The following is an 18,091-nucleotide window of genomic DNA, read 5'->3' as shown; positions in this document are numbered from 1 at the left end:
ACTTCCCAAAATGCAAGAATTCACGCTGGTCCAAAGTTATGTTACATCTGTCATTCATTGTCCAGTTTCCTAGTTAATCCTGTAGTTACCCTTGATAAGCTTCTTAATGGTCCATAATACCACCAATGTCGGTGTGCTCCACAAACTTACTCTCGTACCACCAACGTTTCATCCAAATCATTTATTTAAGATAAAAAATGGAGACCCAGCACCAATCATTGTGGCACATCACTTGTCACAGGCAATCTGAAAAACAATTCTAACTCCTATTACCAAGCCAATTTTGTATCTAGTCAGCTAGGTCACCCAAGATTCCATGTCATCGAACTTTCCAAATCAGCCTACCATGTATGACCTCGTCAAAAGCCTTGCCAAAGTTCACATAGATGCTTTCTAATGGCTCAATATTGCCGATCTTCTTGGTCACTTATTTAAAAAACTCAGTCAAATTCATGAGATGCATGTTTCCATGCACAAGTCCACATTGACTCTCCCTGATCAGTCCTTGCATTTCCAACCGCAGACAGACCCTATCCCTCAAAATTTGCTCTGGTAACTTTCCTGCCTCTGATGTTAGGTTTACTGGCCTATTGTTCTCTGGCTTGTCCTTGCAACCTTTCTTAAATAAAGACACAATATGTGACAGCCTGCAATCTTCTAGTATCTAGACTAACAAAGTTATAAAAATCTCTGTCAGATAGCAATAGTCTCTTCCTTTGCTTCCTGCGTTATTCTAAGATACAATTAGTGAAGAACCTGTAGATGTATAAAAATATATGCAGTTCAAGATCACTAGCATCTTTTCATTCGTTATTGCAATGAATCAATGGCTAGAAATGGCAACGCATACATACATTTTAAGAGACTAGACACCTTCTACCTGTGCATAAATGCCCATTGTTGTGGAGGTAGTAGCCGAGCCTACAGGAACATTTAAAGCTGCCGATCACATTCTGACACCTTTGTTGGCATGGGGACCTGTTTCCTGCACATTCGTCGATATCTGCAACACAACCATACACTGGAATCAGATTGAAGAGTGATCATTTCAATACTGTAATTCCTTGTACATCTCACTGAATTACTTCTGAATAAATATTCCAACAAATAAAACCATGAAAGAGATCTAGATTTTGCCTGGATTTTGGGTATTGGTGGTTTAAATATCATAGTTTAAAGATAGATTAATTTAACTATCTCATGCTTCATCCTGTTGTTTGTAATATTGCTTTCACCTTTGAACAGTAAAAATAAAGACTGCATCTATGATTTTTCAGATAACCCCAGGACATCCTAAGCACTTTACAACAAATTTTGAAAATGATGTAATATAGCAAATAGGCACAAAAATTCTTTAACTATTAGCTAAAAAACTTTAGAAAGAGAGCAAGGTAGGCAGCATCTGTGGAGAGATAAAGAAAGTTAATATTTCAAAGTTTGAAGTACATTTATTATCAATGAACATATATTGTATGTCATCATATACAACCCTGAGATTCATTTTCTTGTGGGCAACCATAGTAACTACAAGAAACACCTTAAAAATCAATGTGGATACACCGCCAACAAGACGGACAACAACCAAGGAGCAAAAAAAGACAACAAAGTGTGCAAATAAAAAAGAGAAAAAATATTAAATAAATAATATTGAAAATATGAGATGAGGACTCCTTGAAAATGAATCCATAGGCTGCAGGAGCAATTCAGTGAAGGGGCAAGTGAAGATGAGTGAAGTTATTCCCTCTGATCAAGAGTCTGATAGTTGTAGGGTAATAACTGCTCCTGAACTTGGTGGTAGTCTTTAGGCTCCTGCAACTTCTTCCTAATGGCAGCAGCAAGAAGAGAGCATATGGCCTGGATGATGGGCGTCTTTGATGATGGCTGCTGCTTTTCTGCCAGAGTACTTCATGCAGGTGTGCTCAATGGTGGGGAGGGCTTTATCCGTGATGGACTGGGCCATACTCATTACTTTTTGTAGGCTTTTCTGTACAAGGGTATTGGTGTTTCCATACCAGGCCATGATGTGACAAGTCAATATACATTCCATCACAGTTTGTCAAAGTTTTAGACGACATGCCAGATCTTCACCAACATCTATGGAAGTAGAGGCTCTCCCAGCTTTCTTCATAATGGCACTTAAAGTTCAAGAGTTCAAAGTTCAAAGTACATTTATTATCAAACTATGTATACAGTGCTCAACCTTGAGATTATTCTTCTTGCAGACAGACACAAAATGAAGAAGCACAATAGAACCCATTTAAAGAAAAAAGAAACATACAAAACCATGCAAAAAGAACATATCACATAAACTTCAAAAAGCAAACAAATAACATATAGAACATTAAACCACAAAATCCCCTAAAGTAAGTCTACAGCCACGAGCTGCTGAGACGAGGTAAGCTGGTCCTGGAGCTGATGACTGTGGCCAAAGTCACCAAGTCAATCAGTTCAGCGCTGTGTTGATGGCTGAAGGCCACATCCACAGATCCAGTTCTGTGCCGAGGCATCTCAATCAAATTTCTCAAATAGTAAAACGCATTCAGTGACGAGAACGTTAAACATCAAACTGCAGCCGAAATTGAGTTCACACACCACAAGCCCCCAAAGCGATCAAACTTGGCAGTGTGGGACAAAGACTCCTGCACCTTGTGCCTGTAGCAGGTAGAGGGAGACTGGGCAACCACAGACAGACGGCACTGAACATCTGCTCATCTTCCACTTTCATCCTCGTCAATTCTAACCCTGCTCAACACTTCAATCAATGTGATATAATGGAGCCACCCACGACTTTGCACTCTGCCATAAGGAATTGATGCAGCCACCCCCAGGGAGGGCTGTAGTCGCATTCCGCGTCAAATCCTGCAGGAGATCACCGAACTGCCAGATCGTTCAGTCAGGCAAAAAAATACATACTTAAAAGGGAAATTCCAGGCTGTAATCATTTTGAGTTCAGAAGAAGGAGTACATCTAGATCAAGGATTTTCAACCTGGGGTCCATGGACCCCACTGTTAATGGTAGTGCTCTGTGGCATGAAAAAGGTTGAGCGCCCCTACTTTTGATTCTAAAAGAAGCAAACAATCTCCTAGTTCTGTAGTCTGTTTGTAAGATGTTGCTGTTCATCACCGGACATTCACATGCCGGACCCAGGACAAATCTCCTGAGATGATAACACCAAGGAACTTAAAGTTGCTGATGCCCTCCACCTCTGATACCCCAGAGAGGACTGGCTCATGCATCTCCAGCTTCCTCCTCCTGAAATCAATAATCACCTCCTTGGCCTTGCTGACGTTGGGTGGCAGGTTGTTGCTGTGAGACCACTCAGCCAGATTTTCAATCTCCCTCCAACACGCTGCTTCATTACTACCTTTGATTTGGCCAATGACAGTGGTGTCATCAGCAAACTTACATATGGCATTGGAGCTGTGCTTAGCCTCACAGTCACAGGCATAAGGCAAGAAGAGCAGGGATCTAAGTGCATATCCTTGTGTTGCAGCTGTGCTGAGGGAGATTGTGGCGACAATGTCGTTGGCAATCTGAACTGACTGGGCCCTGCAAATGAGGAAGTGGAAGATTCAGTTGCACAAGGAGGTGTTGAAGCCCAGGTCTTGGAGCTTATTGATTAGTTTTTAGGGGATGGTAGTACTGAATGCTACAGTCAGGTTGAAGATTCTACATCAAAACTGCAACAGTGTGAATAGAAGTTGACTTTAAATTGCTGAAAGTTGAGGGAAGGTAGATAGGAAAAGCAAAATATTTTCTGATAGGGTGGAACAGGGGTCACCAAGTGATTTTAATGTTGACAGAGCCAACTGGTTTAAGAGGACAGTTAGAGAGAGAGAAAATAAAGAAAGGAACATTTTAAAGCTAGGAAATGCAGGCCAAGCTGCAGTCAAACCAGAAAAAAAGAGAAAACCGAGAATACACAACAGATCACGGTCTTAGTAGTGAGAGAAAAACTGACTTAATTTACAAAGATCATTTTACTGCAGAACTGGGCAGGTCAACACAATCTGAAAAACCAAACTATGTGAAGTTCTTGACATTGGTATAGAAAGCTACAAGGTGCCTAGGCAGAGATGAGGTACTGTTCCTCAAGCTTATGCTGGGCACCACTGGGATTGTGTGGGAGGCCACAGGCAATTTAATCATTTTGGAAGTGAATGGGGAATTAACGTGATGAACAAACCTTACACTGCAATGCAGTAGAGAGCAGATAATTGGATTTTAATGCTTTCCCATAAATAGTATCACAAGATGTGTTAGACCTATCTGTCAGAATGATGGTGCCGAGTTTGATGGCTCATCTGAAAGAAGACACCTTCAGCAGTACAGAATCATGTTCAAACCATTTGGTGGAACTTGTCCCTACAGCCTTCCAACTCATTACAAACATCTTTCAAAAAGGAGATCCTCCACATCAAAAGATTTAAAATCCATCTAATTAAAAATATTAGCCATTTATAATTTCATTTGATACCTTTTATGTCAGAGAATTGCTAACAAATTTTTATCAGGAAATCAAAATTGGGCTTTTAATTACAAATCAAACCAACAATATATCAAAGTTCTGGAAGTTCCTTTGTGTTTCCAAATCATGTCGCAACAGTTAAAGTCTCAGCTGGAATTCATCAGTACAGCCCTCAGGTCAAGAAGCCGAGTTATGAATCAAAGACTTGGAGCACAGATGCAGAATTCACCTTCCAAATATTTCATGTTACAGAAATCATTCTCAGTAACATCTGTGATGAAAGAAGGCAATCAAAAGAAATGGTACAAAACATGGCCTCTAAATTTCTTAAACTAAGGAGTCAATTTAGCATGAAGAACTTCTAAATTAGTAACAATTTCCTTTTACTACTGCATTAAAATGAGGGGTCAAAACCAATTTGGAAACACTTTTTCGAATAAATAAGTTAAATGAATCACTCCTACGATCTATTGTGCTTTCTTCATTGGTCTCTCCTTTCTTAAGCTGACTGCTGTTTTAAAAATTTAAAGTGTACAGAGAAGTGTATTCATGAAAGCACTGGGTTGTATTTCAGAGCTTTTTTTGGATGCATAATAATGCAGATAGTATAAATAATGATGAGATAATGACAGAGAATGCAAAAAGACGCATCAGGTGAAACACCATTTGGAGGGAGAAACAGAGTTAACTTTTGATCAGAATTACCATCTTTAACATGGCCTAGAAGTTACCATCTTCATCTGCTTCATCAGTGATTAGAAATGACGATGTTTGTTAATGTACAAACTGCACAGTTCTGTTTGTAATCCAGCATTAAATAAAAGGAGTTTGTTCACATTTGGCAAGACTTGCAAGCAACACTTGTGCACCAAATAATAGGCAATAATCATTTTCAAAGACACAACATTCAATGCTTCTCACATGGACATTGAACTTTATTGCCATTGTTGAATTGTCTACCATCAGTTCCCTTGAATACTGACATTGACCAAAACTGCTCAATACTGTCACTGTGACAACAATAGCAGGTGAGACTCCATGGCGATGAACTTCCTTCCCAATTCCCCAAAGTCATCCACCATCCTTGCAATGTTCAAATCAGGAAAATAATTGAATACCCTCCAGTCATCTGAATGAGTGCGCTTTGAATAAGACTCAAAGTTCATCATCGTACAGGAGAAAGCTTCCATGATTGGCTGGCACTCCATACACCACCTAAAACATACTTACACAATACTCTCAACAATTCACTATTTCTTTTTTTCAATCACATTATTACCACCTAACAGGGCAAGAGCAGCAGATAAGTCAGAGTAACACCATCTCCAAGTCAGACTTGATAACATTACAGGATCAAATTCCTGGAATCCTATACTAAAGAGGACTGCAAGTGTAGCTGCAATGTTCAAGAACTGACTCTTCATCAAAGACAAATTAGGAGCGATATTTCATTAAATTTGGCCATATCAGCCATAGCAACACTCCACAAGTTAAAAGATATAAAAGTCAGTCAACCTGGGCTGTACAAATGCACAATGTAATGCTAACCCAGTGCAAACTGTGTTATTAATATTCCACCAATCACAAACTCAAACTGATTAGGAGACATTTCGTAATTTTCAACAACGATATATTTAATTGAGAAATAATGACCCACCAGATGATCCATTCATCACTGCATAAAAATGTTGACACAATATTCTGGCCTCTAGACGCATAGTTCATTTTAAATGGCATCACTTCCTGGATGTAAGTTTTTTTTATATCATTTCCTGCGCAGCTTAATTTGGATTTTGACTTGAAGCACACAGTGTAGAAAGACATTTCTATCCCCTCTTTATTTGCCCTTGAAACAGCAGTTTCTGTGAGTCTTATGCTTCCTTAACATTGGAAAACACTTAGTAGATATTTTTTGAAGATATGTTTATCGTTTATTGCTATTAAGCTGTTGTTGACGATTCAGTATTGAATTTAATATGTATTTTACTTAACTTTTTGCAGTTTCACAAGTAAGATTTCATTTAAAACCCCAAAGCAAGCTCTTGTCTCGGGTGATTTTTGATAAAGTGTTTACCTCACTGCATAGCTTTATAAATCAGTACTGTGAGGGCAGTAGAGTGAAAAGATAACTTGCCCTCAAAGGCATCACTTGTGGACTGGAAATGTGGCTGAACGCCATACGCAACGATATCAGCCTCTGGTCTCAGCAACGTCGATCGCCAAGCCCTGGAAGTCAGGTTAGAATGTGGCACATCGATTGCATCTTCAAGACGCTCAAACACAACCACAACTAGCATAGCTGCAATATGGGCCCGCACCTGTGCTGTGGCAGCAAGAAGGAGAGCAGTGTACGCTAAGCGCAAAGTTGAAATGCAAATGTATTAATCTTGTATAGACATGGAGAGAGCATGTGCTGAGGCTACACTGAGTGCACTCAAGGAGTGTGAAGCTAAGGCTACTTTAGCCAAGGAAAAGGTGTATGAAGCAACAGCTGGCTTAAATAGCAGTGAGCCTAGAGCCAGAATCAGTCATGCTTTGCCATGACAACAGCCAAAGCATCTTACTAAAGCTAACATACACTGCTCTGAGTGTAACAGTGAACAGGACATATCAGCTCTTCATTCAGGGCCGGCAGCTTGAGCTACTACTGGTTCCAGCATACCTGCAGAAGATTATTATAATCTGGAACCTTGCATTGGAGATGAGGTCTTTCTTTGAATCATGAACAAAGAGCTTAGCAAAGACAAGTCGAACAGTTGGGTAGCTCCTCTTCCATTTTGCTCTCCATGGCAACTACCGAACAATAGGGAGCAGGAACTAGGTCAACTCATAGCCCTCAATCACACGTTGAGAAGAAAACCAAAAATGAGCAAACATTATGTGGAGTTCATGGAGAGACTCTTCAGAAGAAGTCATGTTGTGTTAGCTCCTCCACCAGATCCCAACAAAGAAAACTGGTATTTATCCTACCTTGGTATTACCTCTCCCAGAAACCTGCAGAAACACGAATGGTTTGATGTATCCTCTTTAACCATATAACATATAACCATATGACAATTACAGCATGGAAACAGGCCATCTCGGCCCTTCTAGTCTGTGCCGAACTCTTATTCTCACCTAGTCCCACCAACCTGCTCTCAGCCCATAACTCTCCATTCCTTTCCTGTCCATATAGCTGTCCAATTTAACTTTAAATGACAACATCGAACCTGCCTCAACCACTTCTGCTGGAAGCTCGTTCCACACAGCTACCACTCTCTGAGTAAAGAAATTCCCCCTCATGTTACCCCTAAACCTTTGCCCCTTAACTCTCAACTCATGTCCTCTTGTTTAAATCTCCCCCACTCTCAATGGAAAAAGCCTATCCATGTCAACTCTATCTGTCCCCCACATAATTTTAAATACCTCTATCAAGTCCCCCCTCAACCTTCTATGCTCCAAAGAATAAAGACCCAACTTGTTCAACTTTTCTCTGTAACTTAGGAAATCCAGGTAACATTCTAGTAAATCTTCTCTGTACTCTCTCAATTTTGTTGACATCTTTCCTATAATTCAGTGACCAGAACTGTACACAACACTCCAAACTTGGCCTTGCCAACGCCTTGTACAATTCCAACATTACATCCCAACTCCTATACTCAATGCTCTGATTTATAAAGGCCAGCATACCAAAAGCTTTCTTCATCACCCTATCCAAATGAGCTTCCACCTTCAGGGAACTATGCACCACTATTCCTAGATCCCTCTGTTCTACTGCATTCTTCAATGCCCTACCATTTACCATGTATGTCCTATTTTGATTAGTCCTACCAAAATGTAGCACCTCACATCTATCAGCATTAAACTCCATCTGCCATCTTTCAGCTCACTCTTCTAACTGGCCTAAATCTCTCTGCAAGCTTTGAAAACCTACTTCGTTATCCACAACTCCACCTATCTTAGTATCATCTGCATACTTACTCATCCAATTTACCACCCCATCATCCAGATCATTAATATATATGACAAACAACATTGGACCCAGTACAGATCCCTGAGGCACACCATTAGATACCGGCCTCCCAACGTGAGAAGTAGTTATCCACCACTACTCTCTGGCGTCTCCCATCCAGCCACTGCTGAATTCATTTTACTACTTCAATATTAATACCTAAAGATTGAACCTTCCTAACTAACCTTCTGTGTGGAACCTTGTCAAAGGCCTTACTAAAGTCCATATAGACATCCACCGCTTTACCCTCTTCAACTTTCCTAGTATCCGCTTCAAAAAATTCAATAAGATTTGTCAAACATGACTTTCCATGCACAAAACCATATTGACTGTTCCTAATCAAACCCTGTCTATCCAGATAATTATATATACCACCTCTAAGAATAATTTCCATCAACTTACCCACCACTGATGTCAAACTCACAGGCTGATAATTGCTAAATTTACGCTTAGGACCCTTTTTAAACAATGGAACATGAGCAATACACCAATCCTCCAGCACCATCCCCATTTTTATTGACATTTGAAATATTTCTGTCAGAGCCCCTGCTATTTCCACACTAACTTCCCTCAAGGTCCTAGGGAATATCCTGTCAGGACCCAGAGACTTATCCACTTTTATATTCTTTAAAAGCGCCAGTACTTCCTCGTCTTTAATCAGCATAGTTTCCATAACTACCCTACTTGCTTCCCTTACCTTACACAATTCAATATCCTTCTCCTTAGTGAATACCGAAGAAAAGAAATTGTTCAAAATCTCCCCCATCTCTTTTGGCTCTGCACATAGCCGTCCACTCTTTCATGTGTGTTGCTGTTAAAGTGGCATTCCATTAATTCCATGTTGTCCAGTCTTGTTCATTTATGGTTTGTTCTGGTAGCTATTTCTTGCCACATGGTCCTGGTTTCCAAACCACTGGCATGGACCTTGTTCATCCAGGTAATATTAAGCCGGTTTTCTTGTTCTTGTCTCTCACATCCAAAGATTTTTGTTGGCAGATGTAATGTAACCATGAAGGGTCCAGCTGAAGACCCTGACTGGGTCATCACCATCAGGACCTGAACCCCGAACCCCTGCGCCACAGAGTCCGGACTGTTCCCAGTGTCTATATACATGGACACAGTATACAATATAATACAACTACTATATGGAAGTGAACAGCATAGAAAATTTTAAATTGTCCCATTCAGGCCTAAAATCACAGTGGAGGAGTTCTTACTCTTGTGGGATAACATCTTTCCTGACAAGCAAGGCCATTCTACTTGGTAGGTGAAACTTGTGGCTGTGAAACAATCTCAGGTTCCGGGGCTTCCTCCATGATGGTGGATGAAGGAGTTGACTCTGAGACTGCAGGAAGTGGTTCCGAGAGCTCTGAGCACCTTTCTTCTCCTTTTCTCAGTTTTTCACTCTGGATCTACTTCGATCCTTGCTTCTCTCATGATCTCTATCATGGTCTCACTCGTGGCTCTGATCTCATTCATGCTCTTGATCCCACTCCTTTTCATTTTCTTCTTTGTCGGATGTGTATCTAGCTCTTGGGAAGGTGCATTTAGTTCACTGGAGTATTTTATTCTCTTGCTAATCCTTCTGTTGTTCCCTTTATGATCTGATCTCTACTCTTGGTTTCCTCATCCACAACATCATTTAATGAATCCTTTGTTTTCATATCTCCATTGACTCCTCTCTTTTTGGAGTTCCATTCATCCAGCTGGGCTTTGGTCTTTGCACTTACTTTTAAAAGTAGCTTTTTGCCTCCCAGTTTAAGTTCATGCAATGACCTTAATGCACACAGATTCTGGTGCTTTATTCTCACAAAAGCCGAATGCTTGTAACTTTTATGAAGCTCCTTGAAACCCCTTCCAGCTTAAAAACAAGCCACATTTCACAAGTACCTGCCTGATCAGCAAATTAAAAGTTTTCTCAGATACGTTGCCTGCAAAAACTGTTGTAGTTGGACCACTGCTTTCATCACTTTCACGATTCCTCTGAGTAGCATGGATTTTCCTTTGTTAGAATCAGAATCAGGTTTTTTATCACTGGCATGTATCATGAAATTTGTTAACTTAGCAGCAGCAGTTCAATGCAATACATAATATAGAAGAAGAAGAAAAAATAATAATAAATAAATTACATATAGGCATATTGAATAGATTAAAAATCGTGCAAAAAAACAGAAATAATATATATTTAAAAGTGAGGTAGTGTTCAAGGGTCCAATGTCCATTTAGGAATCAGGTGGCAGACGGGAAGAAGCTGTTCCTGAATTGCTGAGTGTCTGCCTTCAGGCTTCTGTACCTCCTACCTGATAGTAACAGTGAAAAAAGGACATGCTCTGGGTGCTGGAGGTCCTTAATAATGAATGCTGCCTTTCTGAGACTCCGCTCCTTGAAGATGTCCTGTGTACTTTGTAGGCTAGTACCCAAGATGGAGCTGACTAAATTTTTGTCACTCTGCAGCTTCTTTTGGTCCTGTATAGTAGCCCCCCCCACCCCCCACCCCATGCCAGACAGTGGTGCAGCCTGTCAGAATGCTCTCCATGGTACATTTATAGAAGTATTTGTTGACATACCAAATCATTACTTACCAAATCTTGTCCAATACACTTTACAATCAGAGGCACAGAGGATGGCACCGACAACTTTTCACCCTCTGTTGCACAATGGTTCATGATGTACAGCATGGAGACAGTTGTGGGATCATCCAGCAACTTCCTTATTTTGCTTTTAGTTGATTCTATTACAAGGGATGTGGCATGAAAACGGTGAATGGATCTCCACTCAAGTTGTAGTTGTCTCAGCCAATCACGTCCCCACCACGCGAGCCCAGCTGTTTTTACAACCTACAAGCCCAATATGACATGTTGGTTGTTGTATCTCTCTGTTATGAATGTCATTTCCACAGGAGTTATCTTTTCTCCAATATAAGTTGGATATCTGCAGGCTTTAGTTCAGTATCTTCGACATGCCGTTCATAGTCATTTTGTGCACTGACTGAAACAGCTGAGCCAGGGTCCAATTCTGTTTTAGAAAGTGTGTTGCTCCAAAGAAAATAAAAACGTGCTGCACTGTTTTTTTACTCAATTGCTTCTCGCTGTTCTTTTTAAAAACTTGAATGTCTCACTATGCTTTAACACTTAGGTAGTCATCTCGGGTTCATTAAAACTTCCTCATCACCACTGTTTCATAACTCCAAAATATCAAACTATTTAAACAAAAATCATAGGACCAGGAAAGTAAGTCTAACTTCATGTTTTAGTTTAAGCGAGGTGCACTTGTGTTATGCGGTGCTGTGATGACGTGTGCCATTTATGTACTTTTACACGTAATCTGCAATGCGTTATGTAAACAACAAGAATGCTTAATCAAACAATATATTTACAATATTACTTGAATATTACTGAATTATTAAATACACAATGGTGGCAGTAGCAGTGTTCTTACCTTCAAGATCTTAAAGGCTTGAAAATTCCAAGCACCTACACAACAATTTCACTATCTACAACCCAGAAGAGTCAATGAAACCAAGTTCCTACTGATCTCAACCCAGCTGATCATGCCACCAGATGGCGTCAAACTAATCAGCTCACAGCAGGCACAAACTGATCCAGTTTAAAGTTGTCCACCATCTCCATTACTCTAAACTTAGATTGCACAGGATTTACCCTTCTGTCTCGCCAATGTGTGATAGATGCCAAGGGACAGAAGACACTTTGTCACATACCTTTTGCTTTTGCCCATTACTGACTGGATTTTGGTCCAAAATATTTGACTGGTACTCAAAGGCCTATAAAAGATCCTTCCCCTTGGAAGCTGGTCTCGCTATATTTGGCTGCTAGCAATCTACTATTTGTTTCCCTGCAGCCATACAACAATCTCTGATGCTGGGGATGATTGTTGCCAAACGACTTAACTTGAGGGAATGGAAATCACCTTCTCTCCCTTCCTTTCGGAGATGGATGGCTGATATGATCTCAGTCATACAGATGGAGAAAGTTAGGTTCTTGAGAACCAACTCAATTAAAAAACTTTCGGTTATATGGATCCATTTCTTGCCTACCTGGACAAGGCCGGGGACGGATGAACAATTTGCCCCCAGCTGATTTCTCACGGCCCTCATTTGAGATCTGATGTTCAGTATTTTTGAGCACTTTGTACAATAGGCATCCCTCTGATGTTATGTCTTTTTTTGCTAATTTCATTTTTACACATGTCTGAGCTGGTATGTTCTTGTTGATTTCATTGGTTTTTTTTGAAAATTTAGAAAATAAAGTATAAAAAAAACTAATCAGCTCACACTCTGCTGATAGGTCTCGGCTCGAAACCGTCGACTGTAGTGTCCTGCCGAAGATCTCGGCCTGAAACCGTTGACTGTACTCTTTTCCATAGACGCTGCCTGGCCTGCTGAGTTCCACCAGCATTTTGTTTGTGTTGCTCACACTCTCCTCATGGTTACATGACCTAGTATTTCTTGCCAAGAATGTCATTTTCCACCAAGAATGTCATCAAGGCCGGTATTTTCAAAGTGAAAATGGTTGAAGACCGTGTAGTAAGACTGCTTAAGACTAGTCTCTTAGACTTTCCTTCCTTTGTCAAAGACTTAACAAAATTATCATTTGACATTTTCAGTAATTAACATCCTATGGGTGTCAGGTGATGAAATTTCTGATCTCTAGAGGCAAAGTTCATTTCGTATGAACTTCACTTCCTGAACATCAGCTGTTTTTTATATCATTTCCTGTGCATTTATGTTGTGTAGAAAGACATCCATCGTCATCCCCTCTTTACTTGTCCTTGAAACAACAATATCTGGGAGCGTCAAGCTTTTTTAATATTGGTAAACATTGGTAGTAGATATATTTTGAAGGAAGTATTATAATTACCATTTATTGCTATCAAGCTATTGTATTGTTTGCAGCTTCGGGCTTCTTATTTTAGAAAGGATATACCAACATTGGAGAGGGTTCAGAGAAGATTCACGAGAACGATTCCAGGAATGAAAGGGTTACCGTATGAGGAACGTCTGGCAGCTCTTGGGCTGTATTCCATGGAGTTCAGGAGAATGAGGGGGGATCTCATAGAAACATTCTGAACGTAAAAAGGCCTGAACAGATTAGATATGGCAAAGTTACTTCCCATGGTAGGGGAGTCTAGGACAAGAGGGCATGACTTCAGGATTGAAGGATGTCCATTTAGAAATGAGATGATGAGAAATTGCTTTAGTCAGAGGGTGGTAAATCAGTGGAATTTGTTGCCACGAGTGGCTGTGGAAGCCAAGTCATTGGGTGCATTTAAGGCAGAGATAGATAGGTTCTTGATTAGCGAGGATATCAAAAGGTATGTGGAGAAGGCAGGAGAGTGGGGATGACTGGAAGAACTGGATCAGCCCATGATTGAATGGTGGAGCAGACTTGATGGGCTGAATGGTCTACTTCTGCTCCTATATCTTATGGTCTTATTGTCTTAAGATATTGTTGTGCAACAAATTGACTCTAGTCTACACAGCCTAGTAATGGAATATTGCATGTGTGTGATATAGAAATAGCAAAACATTTAGAGAGGAGTGGTTCCATTAGACAGACGCAGTATGGATTCAGAAAGGGTAAGTCCTGTTTGACAAACTTTCTGGAGTTATTGGAGGACATAATGAGTGCAGTGGATAGAGGGGAACAGGTGGATGTCATATACTTGGATTTCCAGAAGGCGCTCGATAAGGTGCTGCACAAGAGACTTATAAATAAGATACGGATGCATGGAGTCGGAGGAAATGTATTGGCATGGATAGTGGATTGGTTAACCGATAGAAGGCAGAGAGTTGGTGTAAATGGGTGTTTCTCCTGTTGGCAGTCTGTGGTGAGTGGGGTACCGCAGGGCTCGGTGCTGGGCCCGCAGCTGTTTACCATTTACATTGATGATTTGGAAGAGGGGACTGAGCGTAGTGTAGAAAAATTTGCTGATGACACTAAACTGAGTGGAAAAGCAAATTGTACGGAGGATGTGGAGAATCTGCAGAGGGATATAGATAGGTTAAGTGAGTGGGCCAAGGTCTGGCAGATGGAATACAACACTGGTAAATGCGAGATCATCCACTTTGGAAGGAATAATAGAAGAGCAGATTATTATTTAAATGGTGAAAGATTGCGGCATGCTGTTGTGTGGAGGGACTTGGGAGTGCTTGTTCATGAATCGCAAGAAGTTGGCTTGCAGGTACAACAGGTTATTAAGAAGGCAAACGGAATGTTGGCCTTCATTGCTAGAGAGATTGAATTCAAGAGCAGGGAGGTCATGCTGCAACTATACAGGGTACTGGTGAGGCCACACCTGGAGTACTATGTGCAGTTCTAGTCTCCATACGTGAGGAAGGATATACTAGCTTTGGAGGCAGTGCAGAGGAGGTTCACCAGGATGATTCCAGGGATGAAGGGGTTAACCTATGAGGAGAGATTGAATCGCCTGGGACTATACTCTCTGGAGTTCAGAAGAATGAGAGGGGATCTTATAGAAACACACAAAATTTTTAAAGGGATAGATAAGATAGAAGTGGGAAAGTTGTTTCCATTGGTAGGTGAGACTAGAACTAGGGGACATTGCCTCAAGATTCGGGGAGAAGATTTAGCATGGAGATGAGGAGAAACTGTTTTTCCCAGAGAGTGGTGAATCTGTGAAATTCTCTGACTGGGGAAGCAGTTGAGGCTTCTTCACTAAATGTATTTAAGATACAGTTAGATAGGTTTTTACATAGTAGGGGAATTAAGGGTTATGGGGAAAAGGCAGGTAGATGGAGTTGAGTTTACGGACATATCAGCCATGACCTTATTGAATGGCAGGGCAGGTTTGATGGGCCGGATGGCCTACTCCTGCTCCTATTTCTTATGTTCTTATGTTATGTTTATCTTGATTAACACTGATCATGAGAATAATTGACAGTATTAGTGCAATATGTTCAGGTACATAATGATTCTATTTTGAATTTAATCGATTTTACTTAACTTTTTGCTGTTTCACAAGTAAGATCTCATTAAAAACCCTGAAGGAAGTTTCTATCTTGGATGATTTTTAAGAAGGTGTTTAACTCACTGCATAGCTTTGTATATCAGCACTGCAAGGGCAGTAGACACAATATCAAATTCAAAGAGAAGGCAGATACTGCGGCTGATGGAATCTGGAGCCAGAGACCATCTGCTGAAGGAACTCAATGGGTCACACAGCATCTGTGAGTCAAAGGAATAGTTAATTGTTTTGGGTCAAACCCTTGTGTCAAAGAGAAGGTATATTATTTTGGGAACAGTAATGGTGACCTGGATTCAGAATATAGTATAACAAATAAGGATGACAAGATATACAAAAACAAACAGTGTGAGTTTCTACAAGTTTGCAAAAGGAAGCAAAAGGCAAAAGTAAATACATGTCCATTAGAGATAAAGGTTGAGGAAATTATTAATGGGACATAAGGAAATAACAGCACATAATTAGGATGAACGTATAAGTTTTTGGGGTACTGCAAGTCTGTGTCTTTATTGATGCTTGCTGCATGCTTGAGTGCTCGGAGGAGGGCACCGATGCTTTTTTTTTGCTGCTGGGGATGGGGGAGGAGTCAGTGCTTTGCTGCTGCTTGTGCATACAGGGGGGCTGGGGGGGCTTTGGGGTTCTAATGTTTAACTGTTATTCATTCTTTGGGACACTCCTCTGTTTTCATGGATGTATGTGTAGAGAAAGAATTTCAGGATGTATATTGTATACATTTCTCTGACATCAAATGTACCTATTAAAACAAATTGCATGTTAGCCTTTATTGCAAAAGGGTTGAAGCAAAAATGTAGATAATTCCTGTTACCAGACACGGCACAAGTGAAACATACCTGATGTATTCTGTACAATTTGGGTTTCTTTATTTAAGTACAAATATATTCGCATTGCAGTTGGATGGTTTTTGGAGGTTTACTCCATACGTAATATTTGCTATAATATTTGTTTGAAGGGCTTGTGGTGCAAACATTGTGCCAGCTTTTCTCGGTGCATAACACATGATAAATTGTGGAAATCTCCCTTTGACATATTTGCCCCACAGGTCCCTTGTAATCTCAAACGTTCATCATTATATCCAGTACTAAATCCACTATTGTGACCTCAAATTCAAGATAAACCAGGCAACAATAATCTGCCTTGTTTTTGCTCATCTTGCTTGATATCACAAACGTGTAGTCCCATCATCTTTCTTCTACTTAATCCAGGTATATAATGGGATAATATGGAGGAAACAATATTGTAATTGATCATTGTTGCACTTGAATCATTGAGTCAGATCGTTGACCCACAAATCAAAAGAATTACTAATGGTAAGAACATTATTTGCAATTCCACATAAAAAATTTCTGAAACACTAGTCTTCATGCATAATCATAATTGTGCCAATTGAAAGGACTTCCTGCTATGATGTTACTACAGCTCTTTTCACGAGCACTGTACAAAGCATAGTGCTTTTCCAAGATAAGTACAATGTAGTGTACAGTGAAAGAGTTAAAGCGATGGTCCAAGAACAGGTAGCAAGCTGAAGCTATCTGTAAATTGGATTTTGATACTGGCCAGTAGCCAGCTGGAAATTGGCCATGTCTTTCCACATTGAGCCTGCTGAGGAATACATTTGGCAAGCTGACAGTTCTCTGTCACAATCCATCTATTAGATAAATCTATCTGCAGGCAACATCAGTCCCACAGCTACTGTTTCAAAGAGACTTGATAGCCCATGACAGCAATAAAGAGCTTTCCACAACCTGGCCTAAAATAACAAATCAGACATAATTACCCCAGCAGTCTAACATCTGACCAACTTAAAAGTTGGACAGGAATAAAGCAATTAGTTTGATTGATCAGAAGGGATAACGCATATAAAGACAGGGTCAGGGTACAAGCTATACAATATTATGTGTGTTCTGTATTTCATGCTGTTTCCATAGGCCTGAATATCAACTGATGGGAATTCGATGAGATCACAAGGAAAATAACTTCATTTGCTGGTCCTACAGCAATGACAACAAAATGAAGGAAATGTTTGCCACAGTTTGTGATCTGTTATTCTGTTGGGTTGATGCAAAATTTTCAGTTCTAGATTAAGGAACATTTGTGGAAAACCACCTTTTGATTCCCAATGCACACACGTGCTCCTCCTTGCAAATCTTTTATCCACTCCTACCCATGAAAATGCAAATGGTGTGTAAGTGCCAGCAGACTTCTGGTATCTTAGCAAGTGGTCAGTTTCAATGTAAGAGGCTGAACAAGTGCTGGCTGGTTACAGGGCTGCATAACTGAGCCCAATCTTGTTCTCTCCTGGGGAGGATGATTTCTGGTGACTATTGAGAGCAGGGAATTTGCTGGTCTTCTGACAACTAGTCCAGATGGTGAGCACAATTGTTCTGCAACAAGAAAATTTCCATGGAATAACGTAGTTCCTGTCGTTTGACCCCAAGATTGGCAATCTGCAAGCAGCTGCAATATTGATTATCTCACACTAATCAAACAACTGAACTTCACATTGCAGTGCTGGAAAAGGTCATCTAAATGACAAAAGCAGCAAATTAGTAAATGCTGTCATTTACAATCAAGGCATGAGGCCTACTTTGTCGAGAGGATCACGCACAAC

The 18,091-nt window shown here is 40.3% G+C and overlaps 1 protein-coding gene across 6 annotated transcripts in view; it reads right to left on the bottom strand.

The window, feature by feature from the left end:
* The window catches only part of LOC134353775 (von Willebrand factor C and EGF domain-containing protein-like), a 383,806-nt gene that overhangs the window by 192,108 nt on the left and 173,607 nt on the right, over positions 1-18,091 (bottom strand). For all 6 annotated transcript variants that reach the window (XM_063062138.1, XM_063062137.1, XM_063062141.1 and 3 more), the window contains one exon: positions 881-1,003. In XM_063062138.1, coding sequence (XP_062918208.1) covers positions 881-1,003 — 123 coding nt within the window. The remainder of the gene's footprint in view (positions 1-880; positions 1,004-18,091) is intronic.

The sequence above is a fragment of the Mobula hypostoma genome, chromosome 11 (assembly GCF_963921235.1).
Source record: "Mobula hypostoma chromosome 11, sMobHyp1.1, whole genome shotgun sequence".
In the NCBI taxonomy this organism is placed as follows: domain Eukaryota; kingdom Metazoa; phylum Chordata; class Chondrichthyes; order Myliobatiformes; family Myliobatidae; genus Mobula; species Mobula hypostoma.
The sequence above is the reverse complement of the archived record's forward strand: the minus strand, read 5'-3'. Positions and strand labels throughout refer to the sequence as shown.